Below are 17,462 nucleotides of genomic sequence, written 5' to 3'. Positions count from 1 at the left end.
AGGGAATCCCAACGCGAACGTTGGGGTGAAAGCATACAGTAATATAATTGCATACTAGTCATACAGTTTTTGACGGATCGGGCTGAAAGTTTTTGACAAAGAGGTTGATTATAGTGCGCATAAAAACCTGGAAGCCGATTTTTGATTTTCGAAAAAATTATTTTTTTTAGGATTTTTCAAAAATCTCAAAGTCCCGTTGCTCGGCAACGGTGGTGTCCATAGCAACGGTGCTCAAAAGCATACAACTAGATCCTGGTGTGAATCTACCTGTCAAGTTTCATCAAAATCGGTTGACTCCTCTGGCCTCCAGAGCTGTCCATTACAAACAAACATGCAAACATACATACAGACAGAGGGAAAAAGTGAAAATAAGGGTACTCCAGCGACCACCCAACAAGCCGGTAGGCGACATGGGTGGTCGCTACATAATTGCATACTAGTCATAGTTTTTGACAGATCGGGCTGAAAATCTTTGACAAAGAGTGTGATTATAGTGCGCATAAAAACCTGGAAGCCGATTTTTGATTTTCGAAAAAATTAATTTTGAATGATTTTTCAAAAATTTCAAAGTCCCGTTGCTAGGCAACGGTGGTGTCCATAGCAACGGTGCTCAAAAGCATAGAACTAGATCCTGGTATGAACCTACCTGTCAGGTTTCATCAAAATCGGTTGGCTCCTCTGGCCTCCAGAGCTGTCCATTACAAACAAACACGCAAACAAGCCGGTAGGTGACATGTGTGGTCGCGACATAATTGCATACGAGTCATACAGTTTTTGACGGATCGGGCTGAAATTTTTTGACAAAGAGGTTGATTATAGTGCGCATAAAGCCTGGAAGCCCATTTTTGATTTTCGAAAAAATTAATTTTGTATGATTTTTCAAAAATTTCAAAGTCCCGTTGCTAGGCAACGGTGGTGTCCATAGCAACGGTGCTCAAAAGCATAGAACTAGATAGTGGTATGAACCTACCTGCCAAGTTTCTCTGGCCTCCAGAGCTGTGCATTACATACAGACAGACAAACAAAAAAAATGACGGTAAATAGACACCCTATTTTTGAAGGACTACCATTTGAAAAATAAAACCTAAATCAAAAATCGGCTCGAGTAAAATTTTCTAAATATCTTGAAGTGTTTCATTCCGAAGTCTCGTTTCTCAACATTCAAAACTGTAGGACAAGTATTGAATACCGTTTGGCTTCTAAAAACGCGGTTTTTCGTCCGCTGCATAGCAACGGGTGGTTGCTTAGCAACGAAACTCAAACGCACACACTCCCAGCTCATATGGCACCTGTTCGCCAAGTTTCATCGAAATCGGTTTGCTGGTTTGTGCTGTGGGGCCTCGTGTTGCAGACACACACACACACACACACACACACACACACACACACACACACACACACACACACACACACAACCCGACAATAAGGGTACTCTAGCGACCACCCAACATACATACAGACAGACAGACAGACGGAAAAAGTGAAAATAAGGGTACTCTCGCGACCACCCAACAAGCCGGTAGGCGACATGGGTGGTCGCTACATAATTGCATACTAGTCATACAGTTTTTGACGGATCGGGCTGAAAATTTTTGACAATGAGCTTGATTATAGTGCGCATAAAAGCGTGGAAGCCAATTTTTGATTTTCGAAAAAAATTAATTTTTTATGATTTTTCAAAAAAATTCAAAGTCCCGTTGCTAGGCAACGGTGGTGTCCATAGCAACGGTGCTCAAAAGCGTAAAACTAGATCCTGGTATGAACCTACCTGTCAAGTTTCATCAAAATCGGTTGACTACTCTGGCCTCCAGAGCTGTCCATTACTTACATACAGACAGACGGAAAACCTGAGAATAACGGTAGTCTAGCGACCACCCAACAGAGATTCCGTTGAGAGCCACACGTGGCTACGAGAGTAAAGGAAGTCAGTAATCCAAGAGTGAAGTTGGCCTTGGATGCTGGAGGCAGAGACTTTGGAGAGCAAGGCAGTATGCCAGACTGTATCAAAAGCTTGAGATATGTTTAGAGGGAAGGTGCTGATCTCATGTCTGGCATTGAGGGCCTCCATCCATTGTTGGTAGAGTAGAAGCAGCATGTCCAAGGTAGAGTGACCTCGTCTGAATCTGAATTGGTGATCTGAGATGAGGTTGCTGGAGAAAAGAAAGGATATCCTATCAACTGTGATGATGGATTCCATGACCTTGCTGATGATTGGAAGTCAGCTAATTGGTCTGTCGTTAAGGGGATCTGTTTTTGCACTTTTTTATGTAATGGACTGATGTTAGCTGATTTACAAGCAGTTGGATGATGATCTAGGGCAAAATATAGGGTGAAAATGGCAAATAAATGATGTGCAAGAGCCATAGAGTAGGTTTGGGACATGTGAGTTGATGCCGTCCGGTTCAGTTGCAGAATCAGAGTCAGGGGTTGCCAGAACATTCTCCAACTTCTCAAGTACAAAAGACACAGAGTGCAGGAGCAGTTGGGTGTGACTGTGTAGGGTAGGTACAGAGAGTGAGGGGTTGTGGTCACAATATTTGGAAGCAAACACAGAATTGATGCATTTGGCCTTCTCACGAGTGGAGTCGGCTGTGGTGCCATTTTGAAGTAAGGGACGAGATGGAAGGGGAGCATACACCAGAGACAGACTCAACAAGACATCAGCAGGTTTTAGAGGAGGGAGACAAGTTTGAAAGTTCAATCTTGAGGTTGGACAGATGTTTGTTTTCTGGCTCTCCTGGGAGTGAACACACACTTGTTATGGACTTTTTGGAATGCACTGACATTGCCTTCGGTCCGATTAGCCTTGCAAGAAGAGAAGGCAAGTTGTTTTAGAGCAACTGCCTCTCCACAGGATTCAGTGCTCCATGTGCTGGAAGAAGGACAGGATAACTGAATATGAGATGGGATGAATCTGTGTCTAGAATACTGCAGAAGATAGAGCAGGTTTCTGTGGAAGAATTCCCAGGCTGAGTTAATATCAGGTGCGGTAGATATAGGAGACCAGTCCTGATGCGCAATGGCTGCTTGCAGTCCCAGCCAGTTTGCTTGAAAGAACTGTCATATTCGCCGGTGCAGAGGCTGTTCTCTGAGAAAGGCGAGAGAGATGTTGACCTTCACAAGCACATGATCAGATGAAACAAGTGGAGTTGAGGAAGAGCACGAACATTGGTGGGGAAGTTAGTCATCACCAAATCCAGAAGGGAGGAACTGCCATTGAGAGAAATCCGGGTGGGAAAGTTTATATAGATTGAGTCAGATCCACGGCTGACTCAATCTGTAAAAGACTTGCAGTAGAACATGAGGCCTGACAAGCTGGTTCCTGAATGACATTGGCCAAACCTCATCTCTGAGACTGACCCCACAATAAGATGGGATTATTTGCTGCCATTGAATAAGTCTGACCTGCCGATCTCTGCTGTTAACAAGTAGGGGGGGGGAGGGGGAGGGAGCTCAGGCAGTAGTAGTATCAGTCCCTCCCAAGACCCTTGCCTTTTGAACCAACGTGACTCTTTATCAATTAATTTCACCAACATCCGTGGTCTTTCTTCGAATCTTCCCTCTGTTGAACATCATCTCACAAGCTCCTCTCCTCATATCTTGCTTATCTCAGACACCCAATTATCACATGATGTTCTTATTAATTTTTACAACATTTCGAACTACAACCTTCACTCACGATTCCACTTCAAAGGAGGAGTCTGTGTCTACAACAACATCAATACGCCCGCTGTACGCCTTGTGGACCTCGAATCTCCAAACTTTGATGTCATCTGGCTGAAGATTTGTCTCCCGACCATCACTATCTTTCTCTGTTTCACTGACTGCTCTCCAAATTCTACAAACGTAATAGCTTTCTTTGACTAACTTAACGCTTGCCATGAGGCCCTGATATCCGAACACCCTCAAGCAGAATTTCTCTATCAAGAGACTTCATTGTACACCACAGGGAGTGGCTGAAATCTTCCCACACGGATTCTGGGGGGGGGGGGGCTTGAAGCTCTTACATTTCCCATTCTTAATGATTTGGAACAAATTATCACCCACCCTACCCACACCCACATCCCAGATCGTCATGACCACACCACCGATACTTTGGATTTATTCTTCACTTCCAATCTGTTGCATTACAACTACACAATTTCACCTCCATTTGGTTCTTCTGACCACAATCTTGTGAACATCACTTTACTTACCACCACTTCTTCTCCCCCGACTGCTCCAACAAAACTCCAGTATTGGCATTTTAATAATGCTGACTGGACTGGTTTACGAAACTTCTTTTCTGACTTTCCCTGGAAAGACTACTGCCTCTCCTGGGGCGATGCGTCTATCTCTGCTGAATGTATAGCTGAGGTTATTGCTGCAGGAATGGAGGCTTATATCCCCTTCCCTTTCAAATCTATCTCTCTCCGACCAATTCTTGGTTCAATAATTCCTGCTCTGTGGCCATTCGTGCGAGGGATGCTGCATCTCGGACACGGAAAAACTCTTCTTCCTCCGACTCTCATTCAGCTTTCATATCTGCCAGAAATCATTGCAAACATGTTATTTGTGAGGCGAAGCATTCCTTTATTCAAAAGAAATGTGACAACCTCTCATTTTCTTCCACGAATAGATCTTTCTGGTCCTTAGCTGAAAGTATCTCCAACAACTTCTGTCACTCTGCCTTTCCTTCGGTTTTCCGTTCCGATGAAACTATCGCTGTCTCTCCGACTGATAAAGCAACTCTTTTTGGTTTTCTTTTCTCCTCTAACTGCAGACTGGATAACTCTAACATTCCATCTCCCTCTGATGCTCCCCTCACCAATCCTATGTCCCTCCCTATAATCTCCTTTCATGCCGTCAAAAAAATACTCCTCTCTCTCTCTGGACACAAGCAAGGCCGATGGGCAAGATGGCATTCCTCCCCGTGTCTTGAAGGAACGTGCTTCAGAACTTGCACCAGTGCTTGCTCGTTTGTTTCGTTTTTGTGTAAAAACCCAAACTTTTCCTCTTTCCTGGAAACATGCCTTAGTACAGCCTATTTTAAAGAAGGGTGATCGTTCAAACCCTTCTAACTACCGTCCGACTGCTCTGACTTCTACTGTTTCCAAAGTCTTTGAATGTCTTTTCAATTCCCATTTTCTCAAGCATCTTGAATCTCACAGTCTTCTGTCTGACCACAAATATGGCTTTCACAAGGCAAGATCTACAGGTGATATCCTTTCTTACTTACGAATGTCTGGGCCTCTTCTTTGAGAGACTTTGGGGAATCTTTTGTTGTTGGCTTTGATATCTCAAAAGCCTTTGACAGAGTTTGGCATCGGGGTCTGATATCCAAGCTTCCCTCTTTCGGCTTTCCTCCTTCACTCTGCTCTCTAGTATCGAGCTTTCTCTCCAACTGTTCTATCTCCATAATTATTGATGGTTCAACATCAACCCCCTTCCCCATCAACAGTGGTGTACCTCAGGGTTCCGTTCTGTCCCCAACCCTCTTCCTTCTTTTTATCAATGACCTTCTTTCTTCCACAAATAACCAAATGCACTCATTCTGATGACTCGACATTACATTCCTCCATGTATTTCCCATCTGCCCCGTCTTCCCTCACTTGATCCACATCTCGTTTCATCACAGCCACCTCTTTAAATTCGGATTTGGACAAGATCTCCCAGTGGGGAAAATGTAATCAAGTTAAATTTAATGTTTCAAAAACACAATTTCTTCCCATATATCTATCTCTATCTCTATCTCTATCTCTATCTCTATCTCTATCTCTATCTCTATCTCTATCTTTCTTTCTCTCTTTCTATCTCTATCTTTCTTTCTCTATCTCTATCTCTATCTCTATCTCTATCTCTATCTCTATCTCTCTCTCTCTCTCTCTCTCTCTCTCTCTCTCTCTCTCTCTCTCTCTCTCCAATCTCCTTTGAAAGCTCTACAATTACACCATGTGATACAATAAATCTACAAGGTATCACTCTAACATCAAATTTATCCTGAAATTCACACATTATGCAAATAGTTAAGTCTGCCTCGAAGAAATTAGGAGTCCTGTTCAGATGTCGAAGATTCTTCTCCTCTGAACAGTTGCTCCAACTATATAAAGGATTGATTCGTCCTTGTATGGAGTACTGCTCTCACATCTGGGGAGGTTCCAGCTCCACATACTTACTGGACAGAATTGAATCCAAAGTTATTCGACTTGTCAACTCCACCAATGTGACCTCAAAACTTGACCCACTCAAATTATGCCGCATAGTAGGCTCTCTTTCTCTTTTCTACAGATATTACTTCGGTTTCTGCTCGCAAGAACTTGCTGCTTGTGTACTTCCACCATTAACGAGACCAAGGAATACTCGACAAACCACTACATCACGTGATTATTGTGTGGCCATTGGCAACTCAAGGGTGGGCCGTTACGATGTTTGTTTCTTCCCCTCCACTGTCAAACTCTGGAACTCTTTACCCTCTCACGTCTTCCCAAACACTTATGACCTTCCCCTTTTCAAAAAGCAGATATTTTTACTTCCTCAAAAACTCTTAGACTATTCTCTCTTTCCTTACTTTTCTATTCATGCAGTTCTTTTATTTAAGGTTTGGCCTTGATGAGGACTATTCAGTCTGTGCCTGAAGCCTTCAACACAAATTTTTTTTTTTTTTAAAGTTTAAGTAGACTCATTGGCAGGAACCAATACATGTTTGGCTTTGAAAATTTCAAGCCAAACATGAATGAATAGGTTCCTTCTTACATTTCTCAACCAATCACACCGTACCACGCAAGAATGCTATGGTCTAACAATGGGAATATCTGGTGGATCCTCACACTCAGATGGAGATCTTTGGCGCTCTAACATTCTTCAGGTGCCTTTTAAAATTCTCACAGCCTGATAAATTATCGTTCTTAAAACTCTCAGAATATCACGTTTTATTTACAGGACCTTACTTATTCTTAATTCTTACTTTTCTCACCTCTTCCTTGTTTTTGGAGTGCTTTGAGATTTTGCTTCACAATGATAAGTCTTGAACTCAACCCTGTTGTGGTTGATTTATTTAATACCGACTTGATAATCAGTACTATTATGAGGATGCGCCAATAAGTACAAGCATGATTTTCTTTCTCCTTGGGTTAAAGAGGAGCAATAATTTTAAAGGATGGTGTCAGTAAGTTAACATGCACAAGACCAGAAAACGAGCACCCTCTGTTACATACGTGGAATGTCATCCGCACATTGAACACAAAAATGGTGGCATTGAAGTAGAATTTTAAAGCTTTGTTTTTTGCTCCTTTGTTGGGTCGTTATCATAAAGCGAACACACAGTTTGGAGCTTTGCGGAAGGATCGCGGAACGCAGTTGCCAACCATAAGGACTCCAAAACTCACTCCAAAAACTGGAGTGAATATTATAATAATGCGAGTTCCCTTACAAGGAACCTCGATGCAGGAGGTCATTCGGCACATCAAAGCCTGCACTATTATTAGTTCACCTGGACTTTAGTCAGTTGAGCTTATGCGATTGAGCAGTGTTTGTTGGTGAGTGAGTGAGTGAGTGAATGAGTGATTGAGTGAATCAGTCCATCAACAATTCGGTCATTATCGCTTCAACCAAATACCAGATTCTGATGAAATTTGGCCCCAAACGTCATATCTGATGCCTAAACGAAGGTGTAATGACCACATAAAAATCTTTACTCATTAAGGGGGTTTACGGGGTGGGGGGGTTTGACCCCCCCCCCAAATAGGTATTTGCTCTCTTCTCCGAAAATACGCACACAATTTCGATGAAACTTGACTACAACCTTCATCATCTGTGATGCACCAAAGTATGTTCACAGCGTTATAAAAAATCACAGTCTAGGGTGGTTTGCAGGGGGATTGAGCTCCCCCTCCCCCCACCCCCCAAATAGGTATTTGCTCTCTTCTTTGAAACTACACACATGATTTCAATGAAACTTAGACCACAACCTTCATCACCTGTGATGTACCAAAGTTTGTTCATGACATTAAAAAAAAAACAATCAGGGTCTCAGGGGGGTTTGAGTGACTGTTGCTCCTGATTCAGGTGAGCTTCAGGGCATGCAGTCCTATTTTTAACAACTTATGGTTGTTTATCCATGCTCTTATCCTTTTTAAATGGTGAGTGTCAAGCAAAGAAGCAGCACGTGCCATTTTAAAAATCTTTGGCATGACTTGGTCAAGGTTTGAAACACTGACTTCTGCAGACTTAGAGCAGACACCCGAACCCAGTGTTTCTCAAGGTGGGGCGTGGCAATATTTTGGTGGGACATGAGGATTCAGAATTAATGAATTAATATATGATCGCTTTCATAGCTTTGCACTTTAAAATTTTCAAAAGTTTGAAGCTGCGACTGATGCCTCATAACTAAAAAACTGCTTCACTGCGCCCTTGTTAGCCAATCCGCCGGTAAGGCGTGCCCTTGATCAATTCAACGCTGTTACGTCACTATGACTCGCTTTTCATCAAGGGGAATTCCTTATATGTAGTATGTACTGTAGTGTCTCCAATCATGGTGGGGCGTACGATTTTTGTGAAAATCAAAGTGGGGCGTGGGACAAAAAATGTTGAGAAACACTGCTCTAACCATTACACCACCAAGACTGGTAATCCGGGTTCATGGATGAGTTTTGGAATGCTCACAGATAGTGATTGCATTAAGCTTTCTTCAATTCCAGTCAAATAAGAGATTTCATGGAATTTTTATATGCATTCCAGCACACGCTTTCCATACCTGGTGCCTGCGTTGCTGTCTGTCTCGTAGAACATGACACACGAGTCATCTAGAAGCACCACAAATGGCCAGACGTCCTGAGTACGTGCTCCCAGTGCCCGTTGTCTCGCCCGCTCCCTTTCCAAGTTCTGACGAGAAAGCTCCTGGACAAGCAACCTTGCAGCACCTGCAACCCAGTGAACCAACTGAAATTTTCCAGTTTGCATGGTCATTTAATGTACTGTGATGCACGAGTCATGTCTTTGCATCATTTTTAGAGAATCTAATGAGATGAGGATCACTGAGGTGTACCGATGCCAGAATGGTCAAGCTCCCTCGGAAGTGCCAAGATGCAATGGTTTGGCCAGTATCGTTGATAGGCCGGCAATTCTCGCTCATGCACGACCAGGAGGTGTGGAACCGGTGAGCCCTCTAGCGCATGGAAGAGATTGAGGAGGCCCTGCTCATGCCGTCCAGTTGTGGGAGTGAATACTGGGCTACGTAACACTTCACCGGCCTGAGGAGGGTGGCAAGTACAAAATGTACGGCAAAGGGACAAAGGCAGGGATGGTGATACAACAGAAATATCATGACAACAATGATGTCACAGTTAAAGTACAAGCAGCATAGTACCCTTTTTTCTTTTTCTTCACATGAACACTAAAACAAAAAGACAAATAAATGAACAAAATTGAAGTTACACGTACTGGATCAGTGAGCACTGGTAAACGTAGGCTGTCCACTTGGCGACCCTGTGGTGTAAACACGAAGTACCTCTCTTGTGAAGGGGGAACCAGGATGTGAAGTTGGATGTCATCACCCAGCAAGCAGCGTGACAAGTTGAAAGTGTACAGAGCAGAACCCTGACGGGGTTGAGAGGAAGCAGGGATTAAAGGGTTGAAGAGGGATCAAACAACAGATTTTATTTGGTAGATATTGGAATCAAAACCTTATATCCTTTACTTTCACTTTCTTGCTAACACAAAATAAATATGAAAACTAGAACTGCCACTTTATAACTGCTGGCAGTGATGACCGGGTACCCAGTCCGTCCGCCTTTGACACAACTGATACAACATGAGACTTAAATCATTGTCGCAAAGTTTCGCATTTATCGGATAAGCGGTGCCAGAGAAAACATTATTCAATGGTGATACAAACACAGGCCTGCTTCGAGACGGCGCGGAACAGACGAGTTACGAACCGGGCAGCACAAAGTGTTCAATTTCCTTATTACTGGCGAACAGATTCAAATAATTAAATAATTCTGGCTGCCAAACTGCGTGACCGATCAGGTTGAAATTTTAAACTTTTGTTTCGCATGTCGGCTAAATTACAAATTTGAAGTTTCGTATATATATGGAAGCAGCGGTTTACAGAGTAAACATTAATTAATATTTATCCTTCAATCCAAGATGGCGGCCAAACCATGTCACTTGTGACGTCATAATTTTCACCATATGTGCAAACACGATCGGAGACGATAACTGCAAATTTTCGCTTCGCAAGGTTAAGCAGTTCCAGAGAAAACATTATTTAATATTTTTCTTAAAACCAACATGGCTGCCAAACCCTGGGCCCGATCCCGTTGAAATTTCAAACCCTCATTCCGCATGACTGTTCCACCATAAAGGTGATGTTTCACATTTATTGATGCAGTAGTTCCAGAGTAAACATTAATTAATATTTTTCCTTCAATCCACTATGGCTGCCAAACGTTGTATCGTACCTCAAAAGGGGGTGAGAACTTTTTATTCGTCATGGAGAGGCGGTCATAGTGGTGGAGTTTCGCCTGGATCTGTTCAGTCATTTCAGAGAAAAAGACGTTTAAAGATATTATTTTTCAATCCAAGATGGCTGCCGAACCATGTGACTTATGACATCACAAATTTATATTCTGCTTCCAACTGGGTATTGGAACACGTTTGTGAAGTTTCGTGTTAATCGGTAAAGGTGCGTTTTTCTATCCAAGATGGCCACCAAACCATGTGACGTGTGACGTCAGAATTTTGGTAGATGATAATTGCAAACTTTCGATTCATTAGGTTAAGCGGTTCCAGAGAAAACATTATTTAATATTTTTCTTAAATCCAACATGGTGGCCAAACCGTGTGACTTATCAATTCGAAATTAACAAACTTATATCGCCTACGTGTCCCGAATATAGTTCTGAAATCTCCCCTTCATCGGACCAGCGCTTCTGGAGAAGAAGATGTTTGAAGGTTTTAGGGTTTTTTCAAGATGGCCACCAAACCATGTGACCGATCAAGAAGAAATTAACAAACTTGAGAAACGACCTCATGGGGAATATATGTGTGAAGTTTCGTCTTAATCTGTCTTGCCCTTATGGAGAAGAAGATTTTTAAAATTTATTCATTTTCAATCCAAGATGGCTGCCGAACCTTGTGACCTATGATATCATAAATTTAAATTCTGCTTTCCATCGTCGACCCGAACAAGGTTGTGAAGTTTCGTGTAAATCGGATAAGGTCTATTTTTCTATCCAAGATGGCCGCCAAACCATGTGACTTCTGAGGTAATTTTTTTTTTACCATGTATGCAGACTTGAGGGAGGAAGGCACTTGCAAATTTTCGCTTCGATGGCTTATGAAATTCCAGAGAAAACATTATTTAATATTTTTCTTAAATCCAACATGGCGGCCAAACCATGTGACCTATCACTTTGAAATTAACAAACTTGCATCGCATGCATTTCACGAATATAGTTCTGAAATCTCGCCTTCATTGGACCAGCGCTTCTGGAGAAGAAGATGTTTGAAGGTTTTAAGGTTTTTTCAAGATGGCCACCAAACCATGTGACCTGTCAACAAGAAATTAACAAACTTGAGAAAGGACCTCTTGGGGAATATACCTGTAAAGTCTTGCCTCAATCTGTCCAGCCCTTCTGGAGAAGAAGATTTTTTTAAAAAAAACACTAAAAAACAAGATGGTGGCCGAATTACGTCATCGATGACGTAAAAAAAAACATTTTTGACGATGAATTTTGGTGTAGATGACGCTCAAAAAATTTCAGATTTTTCCTATACGGCGTTCAACTTGACGAATTTTCACCGGTATATCGCTTCACCTATGACGTCACGAAAAATCACACGTGTTCCCCATAGTGAGCTTAGTAAAATGTATCAAACGAAAATTTTTTCCATTGCACGGTTTCCGAGATACAGATGTCCAAAGTTTATCGCTTTTTTCAAGATGGGGACCGCACCACGTGACCAATGACGTCATAATTATAACGTGATTGTGCTATCAAAAAAGATACAAACTATGGTGAAAATTTCCTGTCGATCAGCCTTAGTGTCCCAGAGAAGATGATTTTTAAAGCAAAAAAGGGTGCAAAATGCCGGCGGAAAAATAATAATAATGCGTAAATGATAATAAACAGAAGAAAAACAATAGGGTACCCTGTACTGACAGGGTACCCTAATAAGAAAATGCATTTGTTGTTGGGGTTCAGCGATAGTACCATGGTCTGACTTAGTAATGAAAACATTACCGATTGAATTACATTTAGGTATTAAGCTGCTCGTGGCCACCCGGGGCAGTATCACCACCTGCTCCTTCAGAGCCTTCAGAGGCACACTGTGATGCACGATTTTGAGGCAGGCTGCCGGGTGGGCAGTTTGTAGATTTTTGTGGGTTCTTTCTGCCTTATAGATTGTGTTATTGAGGTTCTGTGGTGCCTGCTGGAGGGTACCGTTTGAATCGGTGTTCCCATAGGCTTTCCACCAGAAAGCTAGTGGCCTGAACCTGGGTGTAGCACCCCGAGGGGCTGCCTTCATCATCTTGGGTCCCATTCTCTGCCAGTTCGCAACTGGAGCTACCGGGTTCCGACGCCACTAATTCGGACTGCACATATGATCTAGAACGCTCCTTGTTTGTCTGCAAAGTTCTCTGAAGCTCTTCATCCCTCTTTTATTTCACCCATCTTTCTCTGCTTTTTCTTGAAGGGGGCTCCTCTTGGTTTTTTTGGGCCTGACCTTTCCCCTATAATGTTAGTACTCGTATAAAAACACTTCTATTATATATAGTACCGTAGTGTGAAAGATGATCTATCTTACATGAACCTCGATACATTTTGAAAGAAATTTATTCAATAGTCTTTTTTTTTACCTAATGCACGCATGAAAAAAAAATTATCGATCAAAGAACAACAACGAACAATTACTACCACCATACGGTGCAAACTTGTAAAATGTCGAGAATACATTGCAGATTTTACAAGAATTGTATTTCTTGAATATATGTTGCTGGGCATGCAGACCGCGTATAAATAAAGTTGCAGTGCACTAAAATATTTGCTTTAAATTTCAACCTGATTGGACGCATGGTCTGGCAGCCAGAATTATTTAAATTTTCGAATGTGGGTTCTTTTTGATTGTTTTATTTGAACAAGGTTCACTTGACTGCACCAGGATGGGCTGGAGGGTGGAGGAGTAGCAGCTGTAACCCAAATCCTATCCAGGTTCCACCTGATGACTTCATCTTTAGTTTTTGCTTGCTTGAGTTCCTTCTGATGAATCCTCATCCTTCATATCAGCACAAGGCTACGGGTAGCATCAATGGCCGAGGACGCGGCTTTGCCGCTGATGCAATGCCCCTATTACCAGTACACTGGTACTCATTTTGCTGACCTCAGAAGGATGATAGGCTGAGTCAACCCCACCTGGTGTGAGTTCAAAAAGTCCCTCAAACTCAGGAACCAAAAATCCCAAGCCAGCAACCCTAACTACTAAGCAAAACGCCAGGCTTCCTTCTGATGACTCCAATACAGTACTTTATACAGCATTTGTTCTTCCATTTGATTTAAATTGAATTTATTTTAATCCCATTCTGAATTAAATTGAATCATATTAAACATCATGGGTCAGGGTCAAGTGTCTGATGAAAGCGGGGTTGTTTCAAAGTGGGAGGTCTTGGTACCTGGTCATCACTGCCAGCAGTTATAAAGTGGCAGTTCTAGTGATGTCTCTTATCAATTACGTAACACACCAACGCGCACACACACACACACACACACACACACACACACACACACACACACACACACACACACACACACACACACACACACACACACCACAACAAGTCCTGTCGAGGATGTGCAATCTCTGATTGATCTTTTTCTTGTTTGCCTTGCTAATGATGTGAAGTGGTCAGATAGGGTAGTTGTCAGTTTTTCAAATTATCCATATGTTTCATCTGAAACTGCTATCAACTCAAATAAAAATGATTACCGGTACACCGAGTGCCGGTTCCATGTAGGCGTGACAGATTTCACAGTGATGGAAGGTGTTGTGCACTGCAAACCGTGACAGCATCACGGACACTGTTCGACGCTTGCTCATTTGACCTGCAGCTGGTTCCTCTGGAGCACCTGCAACAGTAATAATATGCATTTTGCCCCAATCCAAGTAAACGTTACAGCTCTATATCAAGCAGTATGGAATGCTCTATACCAGCAAGCCAACCTGCTGCTCGCGATGCTTTAAGCGGAGTATATAATGGGCTGGCGTCCCGGTACTTGCTGTTCATTGGCCGTGGGTCGAAGGTCAGCTTGCTAAATGACTCCAAGTCTGGCCAACGGTCGCCGGATTGTAGAACCAGACAACTGTCTTCAGCGAGGCCTATGAGGCAACAGACATTTGATAATGAGCGTAAAAGAACAGAATAACAAGGTCAATAGACACAACATAGGGCAAAGAGAGAACAGGGCCACAATAACACAATGGATGCACCATAGCACCATGGGAGGAGCTGCACGTGAAAGGAACAACAGGTTATCAGCAGGTTCACGAAAACTCAGAGGCAGAAACAAGAAAAACATTAGATGGCAATCGGCAGCAGACTTGAAATTCTAAAAAGAAGAGGTCGAGCCAACATTATTCAGGAAGACAGTTCCACAAGTGTGAGAAGATGACATTGATGAATTGAGGTGACCGTTAAGTATATATAATTACGGAGGGCAACAAAGAAAGGGTTTATGGTCCAACATGTGATGTGGAGGAGCAGGGGTTGGGCAGAGGTAAGAGGGAAAGAGGGCAAGACCAAAATAGAGCCACCATAAAATAGTGCAAAGCCACCCACCTAACTGTGGTGAACAAGAAGCATACTGTATGTGTGACTCAGCCTCCTGGCATGAGATGCCAATGAAATGGAGGACCTCAGGTTCCACAGCCTCAATGGGGAGAAGATGGGAAGTTTTAACACATGTCCACTGGAGGAAGCCATATTCCATGGCACATCAGATGAAGGCCTTGTATGCTGAGAATGGCAGAGGAAGGACTTTGGCCTGTGGAGAATTCCAAGATGGCTTCTGGCTTTCGAGGACAGCATAGATAGATGATCTGCCTTGGACAGGTTGGAACTGAGAGTAAGGCCCAAGAGCTCCAGAGACCAATACCCTTCAAGAGGCTGACTACAGAAATAAATTGAGGAAAAATCCAGCTGGTCCTCATCGAGGGTATAAAGTGATAAAACGAGAAGCAGTGGAGGGGTCAAGAGTGGCTCAGAATTTGTCCATGCTTTCAGATGTTTTCATTGAATGGAGTTGGGAGGTTGGATTGGTACAGGAAGAGAGGAGGATCGGGGACCTTGTCCTTTCCTGAATGACAGAGTTAAGGCAGTCAGCCTTAGAATGAGGAGTGGTCATCATGACCCCATCCTTAAAGAGTGAAGGCACAGGTGAAGGAGCATGCTCCAGGGACAGACTTGAATAACTACTATCAAGTTTTTTTGTGGATGGTGTTCAGAAGTCAAACCTATTACTTCAGAAGTCAGGTTGAGTGAGCCCCAGAATATCTGTGGACAGAAACACAATGGTTGTAAGCTTTATGGAGAGACAGCAAGTTCCCATCATTGAGGTTGAGATTTCCAGGAGGAAAAGGCAAGCTGCTTTCTGGCAGTTTGCCTCACTACATGAATCATTGTCGCAAGCATGATCTGGGCTCGCTTGAGATTTGAAGGTGTGAATTAATGAAGGGGAGAGAGAGAGAGAGAGAGAGAGAGAGAGACAGACACAGAGAGAGAGAGAGAGAGAGAGAGAGAGAGAGAGAGAGAGAGAGAGAGAGAGAGAGAGAGAGAGAGAGAGACAGAGAGAGAGAGAGACAGAGAGAGACAGAGAGAGAGAGAGAGAGAGAGAGAGAGAGAGAGAGAGAGAGAGAGAGAGAGAGAGAGAGAGAGAGAGAGAGAGAGAGAGAGAGACAGAGAGAGAGAGAGAGAGAGAAACAGAGAGAGGGAGAGGGGGAGAGAGAGAGAGAGAGAGAGAGAGAGAGAGAGATAGAGAGAGAGAGAGAGAGAGAGAGAGAGAGATAGAGAGAGACAGAGAGAAAGAGAGAGAGAGAGAGAGAGAGAGAGAGAGAGAGAGAGAGAGAGAGAGAGAGAGAGAGAGAGAGAGAGAGAGAGAGAGAGAGACAGAGACAGAGACAGAGACAGAGAGAGAGAGACAGACAGAGAGAGGGGTATGCTGAGAAACTAGTCCTATGCACTATCTATATGTTCAGAGATAAATAGACAGTGCTGTATGTTGATGGATAAACCACACACAAACACATGGGACCAGAGTTAGAACACTACTCGTGTATTGCAGCCAACATGGCAGAATCTCTATGCTGGCGAGACAGGTCACATGACCTGCGATCTGCTGGTGTATCACGTGACTATGAAAATACAACAGACAGCAGACCAGTTAGTGGAAGAAATGGCAGTCTACAGTCCAGATCAATCTGTGTGATTAAATTAGCAGATACTGCAGCACCTTGGTAGTTCCCTGAATATTGCCAGAGACACAAATGTTTTCAAGAATAAGTGATCTAATGATCCAAGCAGAGCTGGGAGATCTCTGTCAACCAGGAGAGGTTGGAGGGGAAGTTGGACATGATAAAATCGAGCACATAATGGGATATATTAGAGGAACAATGGATTGGGAATCCAACAGGATTAGGTAAGGCCTGAAGTGTCGCAAAAAGGACTTGACTGCAATATCATCGACGGTGGTGTGAAGATCAATGCCAAGCCTGCCGGTAGCAGTTGAAGTTCATTGATTAACAAGAGATAGTTGTGATGAGGGATGGAATGGTGTCAAAGTTGGTTGTGAGAGCTCATACATAGAGTCCTCAAAGTTGGGAGGGTGGTAGACAAACACAGACACTGATAGATACAGGGCCAGACAGACACACACAGTCACTGATCTGGAGATACTCATAAAGATTGGGATAGGGGAGGGGTACAGGGCATGGTGGGGACTATAAGAAAGGAAGCTACTTATGTAGACTGTAGCAGTTCCACCAGCAACAGCATTGCCAATAATAGGAAGTCCGTACCGCATTCGAGTTCTCCTTCATCGTAGATGTCGACCTCCTGTAGACGGATCAGCATACGATTGAGGACTCGCAGAAATTGTAGATATGCTCCTGTCTTGCCAATCTGGTTTAGCAGAGAATAAATTGGTGCCATTAGGTTTTTTGTATAAAACACGAGTTTTACACTTTAATTAATAGCATTTACACTTGATTATTTTTATTGAGAAGGCAATCTGGTTCTCGTGCAGAAGTTTTCTTTGTTAGTTGCAAACAACTTGGGGACAATCTTTGAATCACTGAATTTCTTGTTGCTTAAATCAAAATTTCATCCATCATATAACCGGGAATGTGTATTCGTACATTTTCCTCTCTGACAGAATGGTGCAGAGGTAGAGTGCACTTAACTTTGAGATGTCTAGTCTTGGTTCAATTCC

At 43.0% G+C, this 17,462-nt stretch overlaps 1 protein-coding gene across 8 annotated transcripts in view; it reads right to left on the bottom strand.

The window, feature by feature from the left end:
• The window catches only part of GREB1L (GREB1 like retinoic acid receptor coactivator), a 326,780-nt gene that overhangs the window by 41,008 nt on the left and 268,310 nt on the right, over positions 1-17,462 (bottom strand). For all 8 annotated transcript variants that reach the window (XR_015051156.1, XM_085854465.1, XM_085854466.1 and 5 more), the window contains 6 exons: positions 17,050-17,152; positions 14,200-14,355; positions 13,966-14,105; positions 9,418-9,573; positions 9,023-9,227; positions 8,732-8,897 (listed from right to left, as the gene is read on the bottom strand). Coding sequence is in view for 7 of the 8 variants with exons in the window: in XM_085854465.1 (XP_085710591.1) it covers positions 8,732-8,897; positions 9,023-9,227; positions 9,418-9,573; positions 13,966-14,105; positions 14,200-14,355; positions 17,050-17,152 (926 nt within the window). In the remaining variant the exon portion in view is untranslated. The remainder of the gene's footprint in view (positions 1-8,731; positions 8,898-9,022; positions 9,228-9,417; positions 9,574-13,965; positions 14,106-14,199; positions 14,356-17,049; positions 17,153-17,462) is intronic.

This window comes from Eptatretus burgeri, chromosome 14, assembly GCF_056783735.1.
Source record: "Eptatretus burgeri isolate ZD-2024b chromosome 14, Ebu_testis_v1, whole genome shotgun sequence".
NCBI lineage: Eukaryota > Metazoa > Chordata > Myxini > Myxiniformes > Myxinidae > Eptatretus > Eptatretus burgeri.
This window is presented reverse-complemented; position numbering and strand designations above follow the sequence as displayed.